Source organism: Sorex araneus, chromosome 3, assembly GCF_027595985.1.
Source record: "Sorex araneus isolate mSorAra2 chromosome 3, mSorAra2.pri, whole genome shotgun sequence".
NCBI classification, from domain to species: Eukaryota; Metazoa; Chordata; class Mammalia; order Eulipotyphla; family Soricidae; genus Sorex; species Sorex araneus.
In genome coordinates this window covers 220,073,030-220,089,847 of record NC_073304.1, presented here as the reverse complement: position 1 = coordinate 220,089,847, position 16,818 = coordinate 220,073,030, and the positions used below count along the sequence as shown (strand labels likewise).

Here is a 16,818-nt window from a genome sequence, read left to right as displayed (position 1 = left end):
TGAGCTCACTTCCGGTTCCGCTCTCCCGCCCCGCCATACTCTTTTTAGGAGGCGCTCAAGAATTTCAGTTGCTGGCGGAAGAAGCCGGTGAGGGGAAGAGCTGGGCCTGGCAGCGCGTTTCTCCAAATCAAACTTTATTAGCAGCTTCCACCGTAAACAAGCTCACAGAGTGCTTCCGGTTGCCGCTAGCAGGGCTAGCAGGGCAGTTGCGCGCAGCCTGTTCACCCAGCTTCTCGCCTGTCTTTAGGTGGACGAAAGACGCAATCTAAAACTACCTTTCCCCCCCCCACTTCCTTCGGGAGATTCGGGAAACAAAATAGGACATTACTTCCCATTATATGCACTATTAGGCGTAAGGAGGGAGAGACGAGTATCAAACAAGGGTATTTGCTCCAGCGTAACATTTCTGAGTAGATGAGCGGGGAGGTGAAGGATGAGAGTTTACTCTGCGACGCCGAGTTAGTGGATACTATCTTATCAGACCCTCGAAACAGCACCGGGAAATGGACCGTCGCTCCATTCCAAACTAGCTTGCAGTGAATAAATAAGACCATTGGCGAAGCTGGAACTCGGTCATCCCAGCTCCGGAGCCCACATTTCCGTCACTATACAAGCATATAACACTATATGACACCGTGTTAGGCAGGATGCCGGGCACTTTAGTCGGTTTACTTACGCTTCCAACTCTGAGTCTTTATTTTTACTTTATTTTTAGTGGTGGGGGTAGCACACCTGGCTGTGTTCAGGACTGACATAGTTCTGTGCTCCGGCTGTGCTCAGTTCTGTGCTCCTGGCAGGAGTCAGGGAACCGCATGATGTGCTAGGGATGGAAACCCAGGTCTTCTGCGTTCAAGGAAAGCGCCCTATCTGCTGTAACTATTTCTTTGGTTCCTGAGTTTTAATTTTCATCCTATTTACACATGAAGAATTTGAAATTCAGAAAAGATTTTGGGGCTGGAGCGATAGCACAGCGGGTAGGGCGTTTGCCTTACACGTGGCCGGCCTGGGTCAATTCCCAGCATCCCATATGGTCCCCTGAGCACCGCCAGGAGTAACCCCTGTGCATCGCTAGGTGTGACCCAAAAAGAAAAAAAAAAAAGGGTCTGGACTGGAGCGATAGCACAGCGGGTAGGGCATTTGCCTTGCACTCGGCCCACCCAGGTTCAATTCCCAACATTCCATATGGTCCCCGAGCATCGTCGGGAGTGATTCCTGAGTGCATAAGCCAGGAGTAACCCCTGAGCATCGCTGGGTGTGACCCCAAAAAGCCAAAAAAAAAAAATCTTAGCTATTGGAGGTCCATTTTACAGGTTTTTAAAAAAATTTTAAAGCTAAAAATCCTATAGTGTTGATGGAAGCATGCGGTGGAGTGATAGTACAGTGGGCAGGGTGCTTGCCTCGCATGTGGCTGACCAGGGTTCTATCTCCAGCATTTCAAATGATCCCCAAGCTCTCCAGAAGTGGTCCTTGAGAACAGAGCCAGGAGTAAACCCTGAGCACAGCTGCGTGTAAACTCCCAACCCCTCCCCCCAAATTGATCTGGGCCAAATGTGGGGAAAAAACATGATTTCATCACACTTTTTTTTTAGGGAGGGGTGAATAAGAGGGGTTTGGGCCACACCTTGTGATGCCTAGGAGATATTCCTAGCTCTGGAGTGTTCAGGAGTGCCCCTCTGACATTGCTCAGGGAACCATGTGGTGCTGGAACTGGAACTAGGGTGGGCTGCACTCAAGGAAAAGGTTTCCTTCCTGTACTTTTCTTACCTTAGAACTATTATGGTTTTTTTGAATCACACTCTGCTGTGCTCAGGGCTTATTCCTGGTCAGGCTTGGCATAGAATTGGGTCAGCCATATCAGCAAGCATCTTTTCCTGCTATACTCTCTCTCTAGCTGCCATAGAGCTTGTTTTGTTTTGGGGCCACACCCAGCAATGCTCCTCCCTCTGTGCTCAGGGATTACTCCTGGTGGGCTCAGGGTACCATATGAGGTGCTGGGAATGGAACCCAGGTCAGTTGTGTGCAAGAGAAGTGACTCCCTCTGCGCACCCCCTTAGGGATTTTTTTCTTTTTGAATCGCACCCAGCATTTCACAGGGGTACCCTGGCTCTGCACTCAGGAATAACTCCTGGCAGTGCTCGGGGGACCATATGGAACACTGGGAATCGAACTCGGGTCGGCCACGGGCAAGGCAAACTGCTCTAACCCGCTGTGCTATTGCTCCAGCCCCTCCCCCTCAGGGATTTTAAACCTCACTTTTCTATCCTTTCCCACTTGTTCCTTTACTGATCCAGTTGATGAGTCTTGGTTTTACTGGGCTGGTGGTATAATGCAGTGTCCAAGGATGTGATGCTTCTCTGGCCCTGCAGTGCCAAGCATTACTCAGATGGCCCTGGCAGTGCAAGGCAAGCACCTTTAACCCCAGTACTATTTCTCCAGCCTGGCAGCTCTATTGCTGAGCTACCTTCCTTGAGGTAAAATGTTAGAATATAAATACTACAGGATTTGAATTCAGGTATCCTGACTTTTTTTTTTTTTTTTTTTGCTTTTTTGGTCACACTCACTAATCTTCAGGGGTTTCTCCTGGCTCCGCATTCAGGAATTACTCGAGATGCTTAGGGGACCATATGGGATGCCAGGGATTGAACCCAGGTCGGCCGAGTACAAGGCAAATGCCCTACCCACTGTACTATTGCTCTGGCCCTGACCCCATTATCCTGACTTTAAATCCCAGTTCTTCCATCATGGAAGCCCTGATTAAATATTTAACCTCTCTGTAGCTCAGTTTCCTCAGCTGTAAAATGGGGATACTTGCCTCATGAGTAGTAAGAATTAAATTAGAATAACCCAGGGCCCAGGAAATTAGTACAGGAAGGAACTTGCCTTGCATGTAGAAGACCCAGTTCAAATCCTTGACACTGCATATGGTCCTGAGTACACCAGGGACCACTCCTGAGCACAGGTAGGAATAACCCCTGGGCACCTGGGTGTCCCACCAAAAAATTTAGAATGAAACAAATGCTTCACATGATGCCAACATGAAGCTTTAATATAAATTAACTTTTCTGGGGCTGGAGTGATAGCACAGTGGGTAGGGCATTTGTCTTGCACGCGGCCGACCTGGGTTCGAATCCCAGCATCCCATATGGTCCCCTGAGCACCGCCAGGGGTGATTCCTGAGTGCATGAGCCAGGAGTGACCCCTGTGCATCGCTGGGTGTGACCCAAAAGGCAATATAGTGTGTGTGTGTATATATATATATATATAAATTACCTTTTCTGATGCTTAGAATGTTGGGTTTTCTGTGAACTGAAGAGCAGTGGTTAGAAAAAGAAAAAGAATAAAAGAATAAACAGTGCTGGGAGAGGGCTGACAGTGTGGCGCGGTGATGGGGCACTTGCCACCTTGCATGTGTGAAGACCTGGGTTTGGGTTTTATAACTTTGCTTCATTCCAAATAAAAACATCTAGGGGCTGGAGTGATAGCACAGCGGGTAGGGCGTTTGCCTTGCACGCGGCCGACCCGGGTTCGATTCCCAGCATCCCATATGGTCCCCTGAGCACCGCCAGGGGTAATTCCTGAGTGCAGAGCCAGGAGTGACCCTTGTGCATCGCCAGGTGTGACCCAAAAAGCAAAAAAAAAAAAAAAAAAAAAAAAACATCTAGAAAGATAATGCCGTGGTGATTCAGGGCTATGTCAGATGTCGTAAGGCTACAATAGTGACCACCCACCCTAAATGTCAAATAGATTTACCAGGGCTGACACCAGAGCATTTGTGGTGAGATCTGTGGGAGGGACTATGTGAGGAAACAATGCCAAATTTACTTTTTAGTAAATTCGTTCAAGGCAAAAATCACCACTTACACTGATTTGATCTAAGACATTTACACCTGATTTTAGAGGGTATAGAAGAGGGAAAGGAAATTGTGATGTGGATCAGAGAGATGTTGATAATGCCCAGGTTGACTTATAAACCAAAGCCAACGGTCACTAAGGTCTCTGCAGAGAAGCTACACAAAATACTATGTTTTTATTGGCAACCACATATATTTACAAAATTTCTCACAACATTTTACATTCATCCTGTTTCATACAGACCTAATTCTAATGAATTATCAGTTATACATATTAAATAACATTTTGACAAAATTAAGTTAAAATGCACTAAAATGTAATGGTGCAGACACAAAGTGCAGCTGGCAACTTAACACACAAATACTCAGTAATGCTCAGAGCCCATTTGGTTTTCCTTCTGCCTATCTTTGGTCAGTCCTGGAGCAATACGCAAACTGAATGACAAATAAGAACATCTTAGGCTAAAATCCCAAAAGATTTTATCAAGTAGGATGGATTGTAGATTCAGTTTGACAAAGACCCTTGTCCCCAGTGATCTGCTGCAGTTCCTGCCACATGACCCACACCTCCTCCTCCATCATCCAGTCTCCAGTCTCCAGGCAAGTGTGCCTGGAGTCACTGCATCACCAGTGTGCATTCTGTTCAGTTTTTGACTTCGGGGAAAGGGTAGTCTCAAGAGGTACACCTCTAACACATTTACTCCTGATTTTAGCAAAAACACATTTACTTCTGGTAAGATGTATCCGTCACCCTGGGAGGTGATGAGAGGAAAGGGTCCTCACCAAAGGACATGCTACAGACCACGGTTGTCATTCCTCATAAACCACCAGTTCCCAGACTGTGATCTGTGTCATGAGAAGGGAACTACCTAGATTTCAGTTCTCACCTGTATGTGAAAGAGAGCTCCTATTCAAATGGATTTGTGGTTAACTACCTTAGAAGTTCTGTTGATGGGCCTCAAGTTCAGCCTCCCTGTGGACTCACCCAGCGGTCCTTAGGAGGCCAGGATCTCACCATGTTACAAATGGGTTCTACCACTTGAGCTCTCTCCTAAACCCTCATTCCTATTTTTTTTTAAGGAGGGGTTGGGTGACACCTGGCAATGCTCAGGGTTTATTCCTGGCTCTGCATTCAGGGATCACTCCTGGTGGTGCTCGGGGGACCATATGGGATGCTGGAGATCAAACCTGGGTAGGCTGCATACAAAGTAAGCATGCTACCTGCTGTATTATCTCTCTGGCCCCCTAGTTCTTCTTTTAGAGGGAACGAATTAAAGAGTGCTATACATAGGTCAGGAAAAAAGGAGCCTCAGTATTCATAAAAGGAACTTAAATTCTGGCCTTAGGGTGCTATCATACTTGTTTCAAGTGGGGGAAGATACCTCTGAAATAACCAGAGCCTGAAATTGATTATATTCAAGATCAATTGATATTGTCATTCACTGCCACAAACAGTTAAAGTGACTAGGTTTTGTAAGAAACAGTCATGGGGTGAGTTGGTGTATTAACTGTGTCCAATGACTGCTTTCTTTCCATAGGTCCAAGTATCTGTGCCCACAAGTGCGCTGATGACACACTGGGCCAGAATCTTTTAACAAGAGCGTACCCAGAGTATCTTCCTAAGATACTCAGCTGGTGGGGGAAATAGACTGAGTCATTTGGCAAAGGAAAAATGCCCTTCCCCTCCTCCCTGCTCCTACCCCAGAAGACTGTGTGTCCCTACTGAGCAAGGTGCTGAGCCAGGGCCAGGGTGTTCTCATCAAAAAGCATCTTTGATGTTCTTGAGCTGGCGCACAGCCAGGTCCACAGGGAGGCTGAACTTGAGGCTGCTGAGGCGGCTGAGCAGGTTGAGGGCACTCTCGAAGCCTGTGTGTGCCATGTAGCTCCAGGGCTGGTAGTGGGCCTCGATGAGTGACCCTGACTTGCAGATGAGGTTCACCCAGGACACAAGACGCTGCTCGTTCAGCGCCATGCACACCAAGGCCTTCAGCTCGGAGTCTGCACTGCGCTTGAAAGGGTCGTGTTCTGTCAGCACCATGTGGATGGCCGTCAGCAGACTCTGCTTGGGGGTCACAGCGGTGCCTCCTCCAACAGGCAGCGCGAAGGACTGGGAGAGCTTCCGGGCTGGGGATTCCACGTAGGCACGGCCGTTCTTAGCGTGGTAGTACTTGACAAAGAGCTCCCAGGGATGCATGGCCTCTGGGGCTGAGGAGAAGGCGGGCAGCAAACAAGCAATGGGGGCCATGACCAGGCTCATCCCTGGGGAGGAGGCGTACAGCCCATGGGCCAGCAGGTCCCTCACTGCCACCGTCAGCTCCTTCCGCACGACCATGGTCAGCTCGTCCTTGCCTCCCAGGGCGAGGTCCTGGAGGTTGGCTGAAGTGATGACGTGGCCGTGTGGCTGATGCTGCAAGGCCAGCTGCTTCACTCGGTCGACGGACGCCTCCAGTCTCTTGAGTAAGGGCGAGTAGTCTGTGTCGGCCTGGCCCCGCTGCCACAGGGTTTGTGGGATCTGGCCAGTGGTACAACCGAACTGGCTAACGGCAAAGATCTGGAGCATGGCCAGCGCCCGGCGCATCAGATGCAGCCCAGTCTCCTGTGCCCTCTTCATGTCGTCTGCCTTCGCTGTTCAGAAACATGATGAGAGTCAGTGAGAGGGACACTCAACAAAGGCAGAGGGCCAATCAAGTCACAAGCTGAGATTGTGACTCGCTTCCGAACTATAGCATGAGTCTCAGAGGTGGCCAAGAGTCTTCTAGAATGTTGCTGATTTATTTGGCTTTTTTTTTTTTTTCGATTTTTGAGCCACACCCAGTGATGCTCAGAGGTTACTCCTGGCTCTCACTCAGTAATTACTTCTAGTAGTGCTCATATGGGATGCTGGAGATCAAACCCAGGTTGGCAAATGCCCTCCCCGCTGGACTATCACTCAATTCCAGACTTATTCTTTTTTTTTTTTAAATAAACTTTATTTTATTTTATTTTTGCTTTTTGGGTCACACCCGGCGATGCTCAGGGGTTACTCCTGGCTCTGAACTCAGGAATTACTCCTGGCGGTGCTCGGGGGACCATATGGGATGCTGGGAATGGAACCTACTGTACTCCCTGAGGTACTGTTGCCTGTGTGCAAGGCAAATGCCTTACCCGCTGTGCTATCGCTCCGGCCCCCTCTCTCTATTTTTTTAAATTAAACATACTATGATTTACAAAGGTGTTCATCAATCATAGCTATTTCAAGCATTTAGTATTCCAATACCACCAGTGTACCCTTCTCCTTCAACCAATGGGTTGACTTGTCTTTTTGGGGTGAGTTGTTGATAGTTGCACTGAGATAGATGAATAGAAAATACAACCAATGGGCTGGAGTGATAGTACAGTGGATAGGGCATTTGCCTTGCACTTGGCTGACCTGGGTTTGATTCCTAGCATCCCATATGGTTCCCCAAGCAGCACCAGGAATAATTTCTGAGTGCAAAAGTCAGAAGCAACCCCTGTGCATCGCCGGATGTGACCCAAAAAGAAAAAAAATACAATCATTTGAACTGTACAAGCAGGGACTGTGGGGGGATGGCTCAAAGGGTTAAAGGACATGTGTTGCATGCACTAGGCCCTGAGTTCCATGCCTGGAACCACGTAGCTGGGGACAGTGCACACAACCTTCTGGCCACACACCTAAACTGAATATTGCTGGGATTGGCCTTTGGTCTCCTCAGAACCGTTTGGGAGGGTCCCCCAGTCCAATAATGTACATAAACAATGTAAAATCCTTCTAGTTTATTCACTGTTATAAGTGTCCCAGGGGCCAGCATTTTCTCTTCGACACTTCTGCCCAAGTTCCCAGCCTGATGTCACTACAAATCTCCTTTCTCCTCTGAAAGCTGGACTTACTTTTACCATTTCCTGGAGGCCGTCTGCTACCAGTCCTGGTGGCACCGTTCGCTGCCTTCCCTGCAGCCCTGCACTCACAGTGTCCACCCTCTGATGGCACAGGGCTGCCTGCTTCATCTGCAAAGACATTACAAGGAGGAGATACTGAACCTTTTCATGGCATATTTATAAGGGAAACTATTTACTAGTGTTTGTTCCATGGCAAAACTTCTACATACAGAGTCTGTATTGTGTGGAACAGTGATCGGCATAGGATCTGGCTTAATTAAATATTTACTGAGTGAAACAGTATGCATCATTACTTACTGGATAAGGGGAGTGGAAGCAGAGAGGTGAGGGATCTGCCCAAGGAATCAAGAACAGGAAGTGGGAGAGCCAGGCCTTCCCGTATGGCTCTTAAACCCATGCTTTCCCCACTCTGTGATCTGGTTCCCTTACTGAGTATTGATCCTCTTAAGTAACCAGTACATCAGAATTGGTCCCTGTATAACTGAGACATAAGCCTGAGGACTTTGTAACTTTCCACATGGTGATTCAATAAAATAAATAATTAAAAAAAAAAAACCCAACTGGTGGGGCTGGAGCGATAGCACAGCGGGTAGGGCGTTTTCCTTGCATGCGGCCGACCCGGGTTCAAATCCCAGGATCCCATATGGTCCCCTGAGCACCGCCAGGAGTAATTCCTGAGTGCAGAGCCAGGAGTAACCCCTGTGCATAGCCAGGTTTGACCCCTAACAGCAAAAAAAAAAAACACAAAAAAAAAACCAACTGGTCCCTGAGGTACTCTGAACACATTTAATTATAACATCTGCCCACCCTTCTCTCCCAACCCTTCCTCTGACCTTGGATGAAGTTGATGAACATCTCGAGGTCTCGGATCTGAGTTTTCAGCTGCTCGACCAACTGCTCTTTCACTCGGGCAGGGTTGACAATCTGTGCCACAGCCACATCCACACGCTGCCGAAGCTCATCTGTGGACAGTGAGCTGAGGTCCTCGTTCAGGTTCATGTCCAGTTTCTTTATTAGCTCATCTATGATCACCTAGCAAGACCGTATGCAATAAGTACAACCTTTGGAGTTTTCATGAAGGTTAGGAGGAGAACTACTGCTTACTACCCTGAAATCAAGTACACAGAGAACTCCGTTTCTGAGGGAACGTATGCTCCTGCCAACGATCAGGGTGAGGGCACAGACCTCTTGCTTCTTTTAAGAGTGAGAAGAGGGGAGGAGAGATAAGACAGTGGGTGAGGCATTTGCCTTGCATGCAGTCAACCTGGATTTAATCCCTGCTTGAATATGGTCAATAAGGAACCCCATATAGTCCCTTGAGCCTTCCCAGGAGTGACCCTTGAGCGCAGTCACAGTCCTGAGCAAAGGCGAGTGCAAGACACCCCCTCCCAGAAAAAATAAAGTGAAAAGAATACATTAATGTTCCCCAACAGAAATGACTCTTTTTTACTACAAAATTATTTTTCAGACCAGGCAGCTGCCACTGAGAACCGTGTGAATAATCCCAAACGGCTGATAATTCAGAGAGCCATTCTACCAAGGCCTCCGAGAGAATAAACACTTATTTTACTTAGTTTCTAATCCTTCTCATCCTTTCTTACCTTAAGAAACTAAAGAAATTGGGCCAGAGTGATAGTATAGTGGGTAGGGCATTTTGCCTTGCATGCGGCCAACCCAAGTTCTATCTCCGGCATCACATATGGTCCTCAAACCCCATCAGGAGTGATCCCTGAGCTTAGAGTCAGGAGTCCTGAGTATCACTGGGTGCAAGCCCCAAAGCAAAACAAAAAAGAAACTAGAGAAATTCTACTATGTCAGGGATGTGGTTCAGTAGAATCTTACACGTGTGAAGCTCTAGGTTCAATTATAAGCAGCACAAATAAACAAAAATCCAAAACCAAAAAGGAACTCTTCAGGGGCTAGAAAGATAGTACAAGTGGTAATGTGCTTCTGCCTTGCATGGAGCAGGCCTGGAGTCAATCCCCAGTACAACATAGAGTCCCAAATATAACCAGGAGTGAGCCTTGAGCACAAGGCCAGGAATAAGTCCTGAGCATGGTCGGGTGTGGTCCAAAACATACACACACACACAAACAACCCCCCCCCCCCATGCACATTGTTAGGAACATTTTGAAATCCAGCCCCTGCTGCCCCACACCCCACTTCAATCAATGTACATTGTAGGAACATTTTGAAATACAGCCTAGCCAGGAAATCACAGGGTGAGAATAAGAGGCAGAAGAGGCTATACCTGTTTCAGATAGCAGATTTACCTGCCCGCTCAGGTTTATTTAAATGAATATCCTAGGGGCTGGAGCAATAACACAGCGGGTAGGGCGTTTCCCTTGCACGCGGCCGACCCAGGTTTGATCCCCAGCATCCCATATGGTCCCCCGAGCACAGCCAGGATTAATTCCTGAGTGCATGAGCCAGGAGTAACCCCTGTGCATCGCTGGGTGTGACCCAAACCGCCCCCCCCAAAAAAATGAATATCCTACAGTTGTGTATCCCTTAATCTTAATAGTGTTTCCATCAAGGATGGGGTGCACATACACGTTGGTGCCAAAAGACTTGTTTATTTTTCCCCTTATTTTTAAATTTTTTGTTTTTGGACCACACCTGGCTGTGTTCAGGGCTTATTCCTGGCTCTTCACTCAGGGATCACTCCTGGCAGGGCTGGGGAATCATATGTGGTTCTGGGGATCAAACCCAGGCTCGATACATGTAAGACAAGTACCCTACCCATTGTACTATTGCTCTGGCCTCAATCTTCTCCACTTCTGAGTCCTTTATGGCTGAGAAATGTTTTTTTTGGGGAGGAGGACATGCCTGGAGGTACTCAGGGCTTAACCCTGGCTCTGTGCTCAGAGATCATTCAGCCCTGTCCGAGTCTGGCGGGGCTCGGACAATATGCACTATTGCTAGGGATCAAACTGGACTCAGCCACATGCAAGAAAATGTCTTAACCCCCAAACTCTCTCTCCAGTCTCACATCTAATTTTATGCAACCCAGGACATAGATATAGAAAAATAGAAATACATCAAACTTATAGATAATAAAGTATCTGAATCCCTATACTATAGGGGGTTGAAATCTAGTTTAAGAAACTAGGCCCAGGGGCTGGAGAGATAGCACAGCGAGTAGGGCGTTTGCCTTGCACGCGGCCGACCCGGGTTCAAATCCCAGCATCCCATATGGTCCCCTGAGCACGGCCAGGGGTAATTCCTGAGTGCAGAGCCAGGAGTAACCCCTGTGCATCGCCAGGTGTGACCCAAAAAGCAAAAAAAAAAAAAAAAAAAAAAAAAAAAAAAAAAAAAAGAAACTAGGCCCAGATGGATATATTAGCTATACTTCTAGGTATGTATAGTTACAAAAGTAAAATTGTCTAATGATACACTCAAAATGTGTTCCCAATGTTAAGTGACCTATAACATTTCTGGGTTACTATTATGTTTTTTTTCTAGTTTTGGGCCACACCTAGCAATGCTCAGGAGTTACTCCTGGCTGGCTCTGCATTCAGGAATTACTCCTGGCAGGGCTCAGGGGACCATATGGGATGCTGGGGATTGAATCTGGGTTGGCTGCATGCAAGGCAAATGCCCTATCTCCGGCCCCCAACATGTAACATTAGGCTATATTAAGGTTAACCTGGATTCCTGGAAAATGTATAATCTGAGAGTGGGTGGCAAAATAAAAATTTAGTCTACATTGTATGATGTGCCCATGTAAAACTTTTAATGACTAAATAAAATTTGGCCAATAAATTATGTAATAAATTACAATCAACAATAAGAATTTATTAAATAATATAAAGTACTACTATATTGTAGTAGTGCTTAACAGTACCTTAAAAAGGGAGCTTAGGGGAGGGGAAAAGAAAGGGAGCTTATTCATCATATGACATGGCTTTGGAACATCTGATTCTATATGGAAATAAAACCTGGTCTCACGTAACAGCAAAGGGGCCCCCCCTAAGGCTAGCGAGCAGCAGGCTGGGGAGACTGCCCTGTGATTGCTGAAGAGGCGCGGTAGCCTGGGGGCGCAGTGGGGCCACCTCAGGTGCCTGCTCACCCGCTGTCTTTCCAGGACCATGGACTGTGGCAAGGAGTCATAACTGCCCTCTTGATAGGCGAATGTTTCCAGGTCATCCAGCTGGGTTTTGAGCTGCAGTATCAGTTCCTTCTGTTTCTCTCGTTGCGTTTCCAGGCGTTCCTGTTTCTCCTGCTCACTCTGAGAGAAGAAAATACTTGAGTCTACTTCACAGGAAAAGGACAATTCAGGACACACTGGAGTTGACTGCCATACCCAGAGGTGCTCATGGCTTATTCCTGGCTGGCATTCATAGATCACTCCTGGTGAGGCTTCGGTGACCGTATGGAGTGCTGGAGATCAAACCTGGGTTGGCCATGTGCAAGGCAAGTGCCCTACCCACTGTACTATCATTCTGGCTCTAAGGGTGCACTATTATTATTATTGGTTTTGGGGCCACACTCAGGGCTTACTCCTAGCTCTGTGTTCAGGGATCACTTCTGACAGGCTCATATGGGGACCACATGGGGTTCGGGGATTGAACCCGGGTTGACCATGTGCAAGGCAAACACCCTACCTGATGTACTATCTCTCCAGCCCGTAACTTTATTATTATTTGCAATTATTACATTTTTTTCAGTGCCAGGACTGGGGAGATAGCAAAGCGGGTAGGTGTTTGCCTTGCATGCGACCGACCCAGGTTTGATTCCTCCATTCCTCTCGGAGAGCCCGGCAAGCCACCAGAGTATCCCGTCCACATGGCAGAGCCTGGCAAGCTACCCGTGGTGTAATCGATATGCCAAAAACAGTAACAACAAGTCTCACAATGAAGACGTTACTGGTGCCCGCTTGAGCAAATCGATGAACAGGGTGACAGTGATACAGTGATACAGTTTCAGTGCCAGAGATTGAACCTCACACAAGTGAGTCATATGTTCTACTCAACAGTAGCACATACTCCCCAAGGCTGCATTTTATTTTATTTTTTGCTTTTTGGGTCACACTTGGTGAAGTACAGGGATTACTCCTGGCTCTGCACTCAGGAATTACCCTTGGGATGCTGGGAATCGAACCTGGGTTGGACGTGTGCGAGGCAAATGCCCTACCCGCTGTGCTATCACTCTAGCCCCCCAAGACTACAATTTAAATTAGAATTTTAAAAGGAATTATAGAGGTTTGAAGAGAGGTTCAACAGGCTGAGGGCATGCACGAGGTCCAGGTTGACCCCCAGCACTGCATAGTCCCCTGAGCACCCCATGAAATGACTCCTGAGCGAGTAAAGAGTAGCTCCTGAGCACCACCTGCTGTGGCCCCTAAAGATTAATTTTAACCATATAACAGTACTTACCAAGCCCTCCAGAAGGTATGGGTAAGAAAGGGGAAAAAATTAACTTTTTGCTCAGGCTTTTATTTTTTTTTTTTATTTTTTTTTATTATTATTTTTTTTTGCTTTTTGGGTCACACCCGGCGATGCACAGGGGTCACTCCTGGCTCTGCACTCAGGAATTATCCCTGGCGGTGCTCAGGGGACCATATAGGATGCTGGGAACCGAACCCGGGTTGGCCGCGTGCAAGGCAAACGCCCTACCCGCTGTGCTATTGCTCCAGCCCCTTGCTCAGGCTTTTAAAAAAACAATCCTTTTGCTTTAGTTTTGTATAACATAAAAGTTTTTTTCTGGATACTCTCTCCATTCTTCTCCAAGTTTTGTGGTTTTCCCCCTTAGAATGTGTCCCCCTTCCTGTCTTAGTTAAGACTTAACTATGTTTGAGCAGGAAGTCTCCTCTACCTCCTCAGGTGGAAGTGATCATCCAGTCCTCTGTATTTTGTACATACCCCAACTCTAGATTATGCCACATTATAATTCTTTAATATTTGGTCTCCTCAGTCTCTGAGCTCCTAAAAGGTCAAGGCCTTAAGTAGGTGCCTTCAATGCTGATCACAAAGCCTGGCACAGGGTAAGCTCTCAATGCACATTCTTAGTGCCTTACCGAATGAATCTGACAGTGTATCAGAAAAACCCACTTTAAGTAATGAACTCTGACTAGAGGGAGTTTATAAGGAAGCAAAGGAGACAGAACAGGGACATGTTCTGTGTCTTAAGTGTACCCTAACTTTTATGAAACCAGGGAAGAAAACAGCGATGCATTCTAACTACATCCACGACTGTATCTACGAAGCTCCCCTGCTCTGATGGCTGCAGCCCGCTCATCCCTGGAGTGTGGACACATACGCTTGCTAGGCGAGAACAGGAAGCTCTGGCACAAGGCACGAAATGGGAATTTATTATTATTATTATTTTTTTTAGCACTAAATTCAGTGCAAGCATTTTTGAAATTAAGGGCCAAAGATGTACCTCAGAGTATTTGCTTTTTGGGTCACACCCAGTGATGCTCAGGGGTTACTTCTGGTTCTGCACTCAGGAATCACTCCTGGCAGTGCTCAGGGGACCATATGGGATACTGAGGATTGAACCCGGGTCAGCCACGTGCAAGGTAAATGCCCTACCTGCTGTGCTATCACTCCAGCCCCAAGATTACAGATTTTTTAAAATTATTTTTTATTACTGTGCTTTTGGACTGGAGCAATAGCACAGTGGTAGGGCATTCGCCTTTCACGTGGCCGACCTGTGTTCAATTCCTCCGCCCCTTTTGGAGAGCCCGGCAAGCTACCGAGAGTATCACACCTGCACAGCAATGGAATGACAGCTACCCGTGGACTATTTGATATGCCAAAAACAGTAACAATAAGTCTCTCAATGAGAGATGTTACTGGTGCCCGCTCAAACAAATTGATGAAGCAACGGGATGACAGTGACAGAGACTGTGTTTGCGGGTAGCACATTTCCTTGCACTCGGCCAACCCAGGTTCCATTCCTCCACCCCCTCTTGAGAGCCTAGCAAGCTACCAATACTATTGGAGCCAGGCAAGCTACCTGTGGCATATTCGATATGCCAAAAACAGTAACAACAAGTCTCACAATGGAGACGTTACTGGTGCCTGCTCGAGCAAATCAATGAGCAATGGAATGACAGTGACAGTGTGTGTGTGTGTGTGTGTGTGTGTGTGTGTATGTGTGTGTATTATGCGTCACATCTAACTGGTGAGCTGGGAACTACTCCTAGCTGTGCTCATGGTTGCTCTGGGAACCATGGGGTGCCAGGGACTGAAGCGGGTTGACCACATGTAAAGAGCTTTACCCACTGCATTGTATTACCCACTGGCCCCACCATTCTGGATGTTTTTGAGCTGTACACTTTAAAAAGTTGTATTGTTTCTGAGAGTGAAAAATAAGCTGAAAGAGGCCTGCATCCATGTAAACCTTGGGTGCTCCTCACTCTGCAACAAGGTGGGGCCACAGTAATTCTCTTTTCTATGAAAAGTATGGTGGGGCTGGAGCAATAGCACAGCGGGTAGGGCGTTCTGCCTTGCATGCGCTGACCCAGGTTTGATTCCTAACATCCCATATGGTCCCCTGAGCACTGCCAGGAGTAATTCCTGAACGCAGAGCCAGGAGCAACCCCAGTGCATCGTCAATGCAAAAAAAGCAAAAAAAAAAAAAAAGAAAAGAAAAGTATAGTGATGTGAGGTGGCTGCTCCTGGAGCAAAGAGCTGTGGGTACTTGGAACAGGGAACACAGGACTGCACTGGAAACATTACAGATTGAAATAGACGAGTCAGTATCTGCGACTGACAAGCTTTCTGGGTTGAAATCAATCTACACTGGACCTGAGAGATTATTAAATAGAGAGGTTAGGGTGCTTGCCTTGCATACAGCCGACCCAGATCCAATCCCAGCACCACATAGGTCCCAAGTACTGTTGGATGTGCACCCCCAAACCCCACCCCCAAAAAACCCCACCTATGAACAAAAAAAAGGAAGCCCTGTGTTGATCCTAACTTGAAGTTGGGAAAGGTGGAGAAAAGACCTCTCTCCAACAATTTTCTAGAGACTCATTTGCCGTGGTCGGGCAAATGGTTTCAATGTGGGCAAATTGGATGGAGCTGTAAGTAACCCTAAGGACCTCGCTTAGCATACCTGGCTAGTAAGCAGGCTGGAAAAGTAATTTTAAAAATTGCAACGTTAGGAAATTAGAAACTGTCGGGAGTGGTGTTTCTTTCACTTACTAAGCGACCCCGAGGCTGACGAAAGCTCTCACCCAGACAAGCGAAAGGAAAAATCTCGGACCTCCGCTGGATCTCGGACCTCCGCTGGATCCCAGCAGCCCTGGGACATCGGCTAGCTCTTCCCCTGTCAGCTTTCTCAACCCCTGGGGTCGGGCTGCTCGTCGGCAAACGCTCTCAGGCGGGACACGGGCACTTCAGGGGTGATGGTGGCAAGGTGAGAGGCAGCGGCAAGGCTTTCGGTTGCTCCTAACACCCCGTCCGCCCACACCTTCTGCGGGTCGCCGGTCCCCGCCCTGCCAGGTTTCGGTGGGCGCGCGTGCTCCCCTCAGCCCGCGGACTCCCTCCCCGCCCCGGGCAGCGCTCCGAGCCGCTCACCTGCTCCTCGCCCCGCCACCGTGGCCGGTCCCCCGGCAGCCCGTCCCCCTCGTCGCCGGCGGGGTCCTCGAGTCCCCCGTAACCCAGGACGTGAGGACAGCCGCGGAAGGCAAAGTCCTCGAGCTCGCGCAGGAGGCGCTGCTGCTCGGCCGGCGCCCCGCGCACCACCTGGCGCAGGCGGAACTGCACCTGCGCGAAGTGCGAGGACAGCGCGAGCAGCGCCGAGTCCAGTCGCCGCCGCTCGGCCCGCAGCCGCCGCAGCGTCCGGCCGGGCGAGTCGGGCGGGGAGCCCGGGGCCGCGCCCGCCTCCTCGGCCGCCGCCACCGCCCCGACCGGGGCCCAGCGCACGGCCTCGCACGGCGGCAGCGACTCCTCTTCCTCCTCCTCTTCGTCGTCCTTCGCCGCCGCCGTCGTCGCCGGGACCGGCTCGGCAGCTGCGCCCGCGGCCGCCATCTTCCCGGAAACGCCGCCGCACGTCAGCCGCGCCCCCTCGTTGCTATGGCAACAGCGCCCGCCGCCTGGGAACCAGCTGGAGCGGG

The 16,818-nt window shown here is 48.6% G+C and overlaps 1 protein-coding gene across 1 annotated transcript; it reads right to left on the bottom strand.

Moving 5' to 3' along the window:
- Positions 1–3,993: 3,993 nt before the first annotated feature.
- On the bottom strand, positions 3,994–16,747 carry RUNDC1 (RUN domain containing 1). Its single transcript, XM_055130978.1, has 5 exons — positions 16,280–16,747; positions 11,821–11,979; positions 8,582–8,780; positions 7,740–7,856; positions 3,994–6,476 (listed from the first exon to the last, which is right to left on the bottom strand). Exons 1-5 carry the CDS (start codon positions 16,730–16,732, stop codon positions 5,611–5,613), a joined length of 1,794 nt encoding a protein of 597 aa, XP_054986953.1. The 5' UTR covers positions 16,733–16,747; the 3' UTR covers positions 3,994–5,610.
- Between the last annotated feature and the right edge of the window lie 71 nt (positions 16,748–16,818).

Coding starts and splice junctions, on each gene's coding strand:
- RUNDC1 (XM_055130978.1), bottom strand. CDS start 16,732: ATGGCGGCCGCGGGCGCAGCTGCCGAGCCGGTCCCGGCGACGACGGCG. Junction 11,980..16,279: donor GGTGGCGGGGCGAGGAGCAG/GTGAGCGGCTCG, acceptor TTCTTCTCTCAG/AGTGAGCAGGAGAAACAGGA. Junction 6,477..7,739: donor GCCTCCAGGAAATGGTAAAA/GTAAGTCCAGCT, acceptor GTTTCTGAACAG/CGAAGGCAGACGACATGAAG.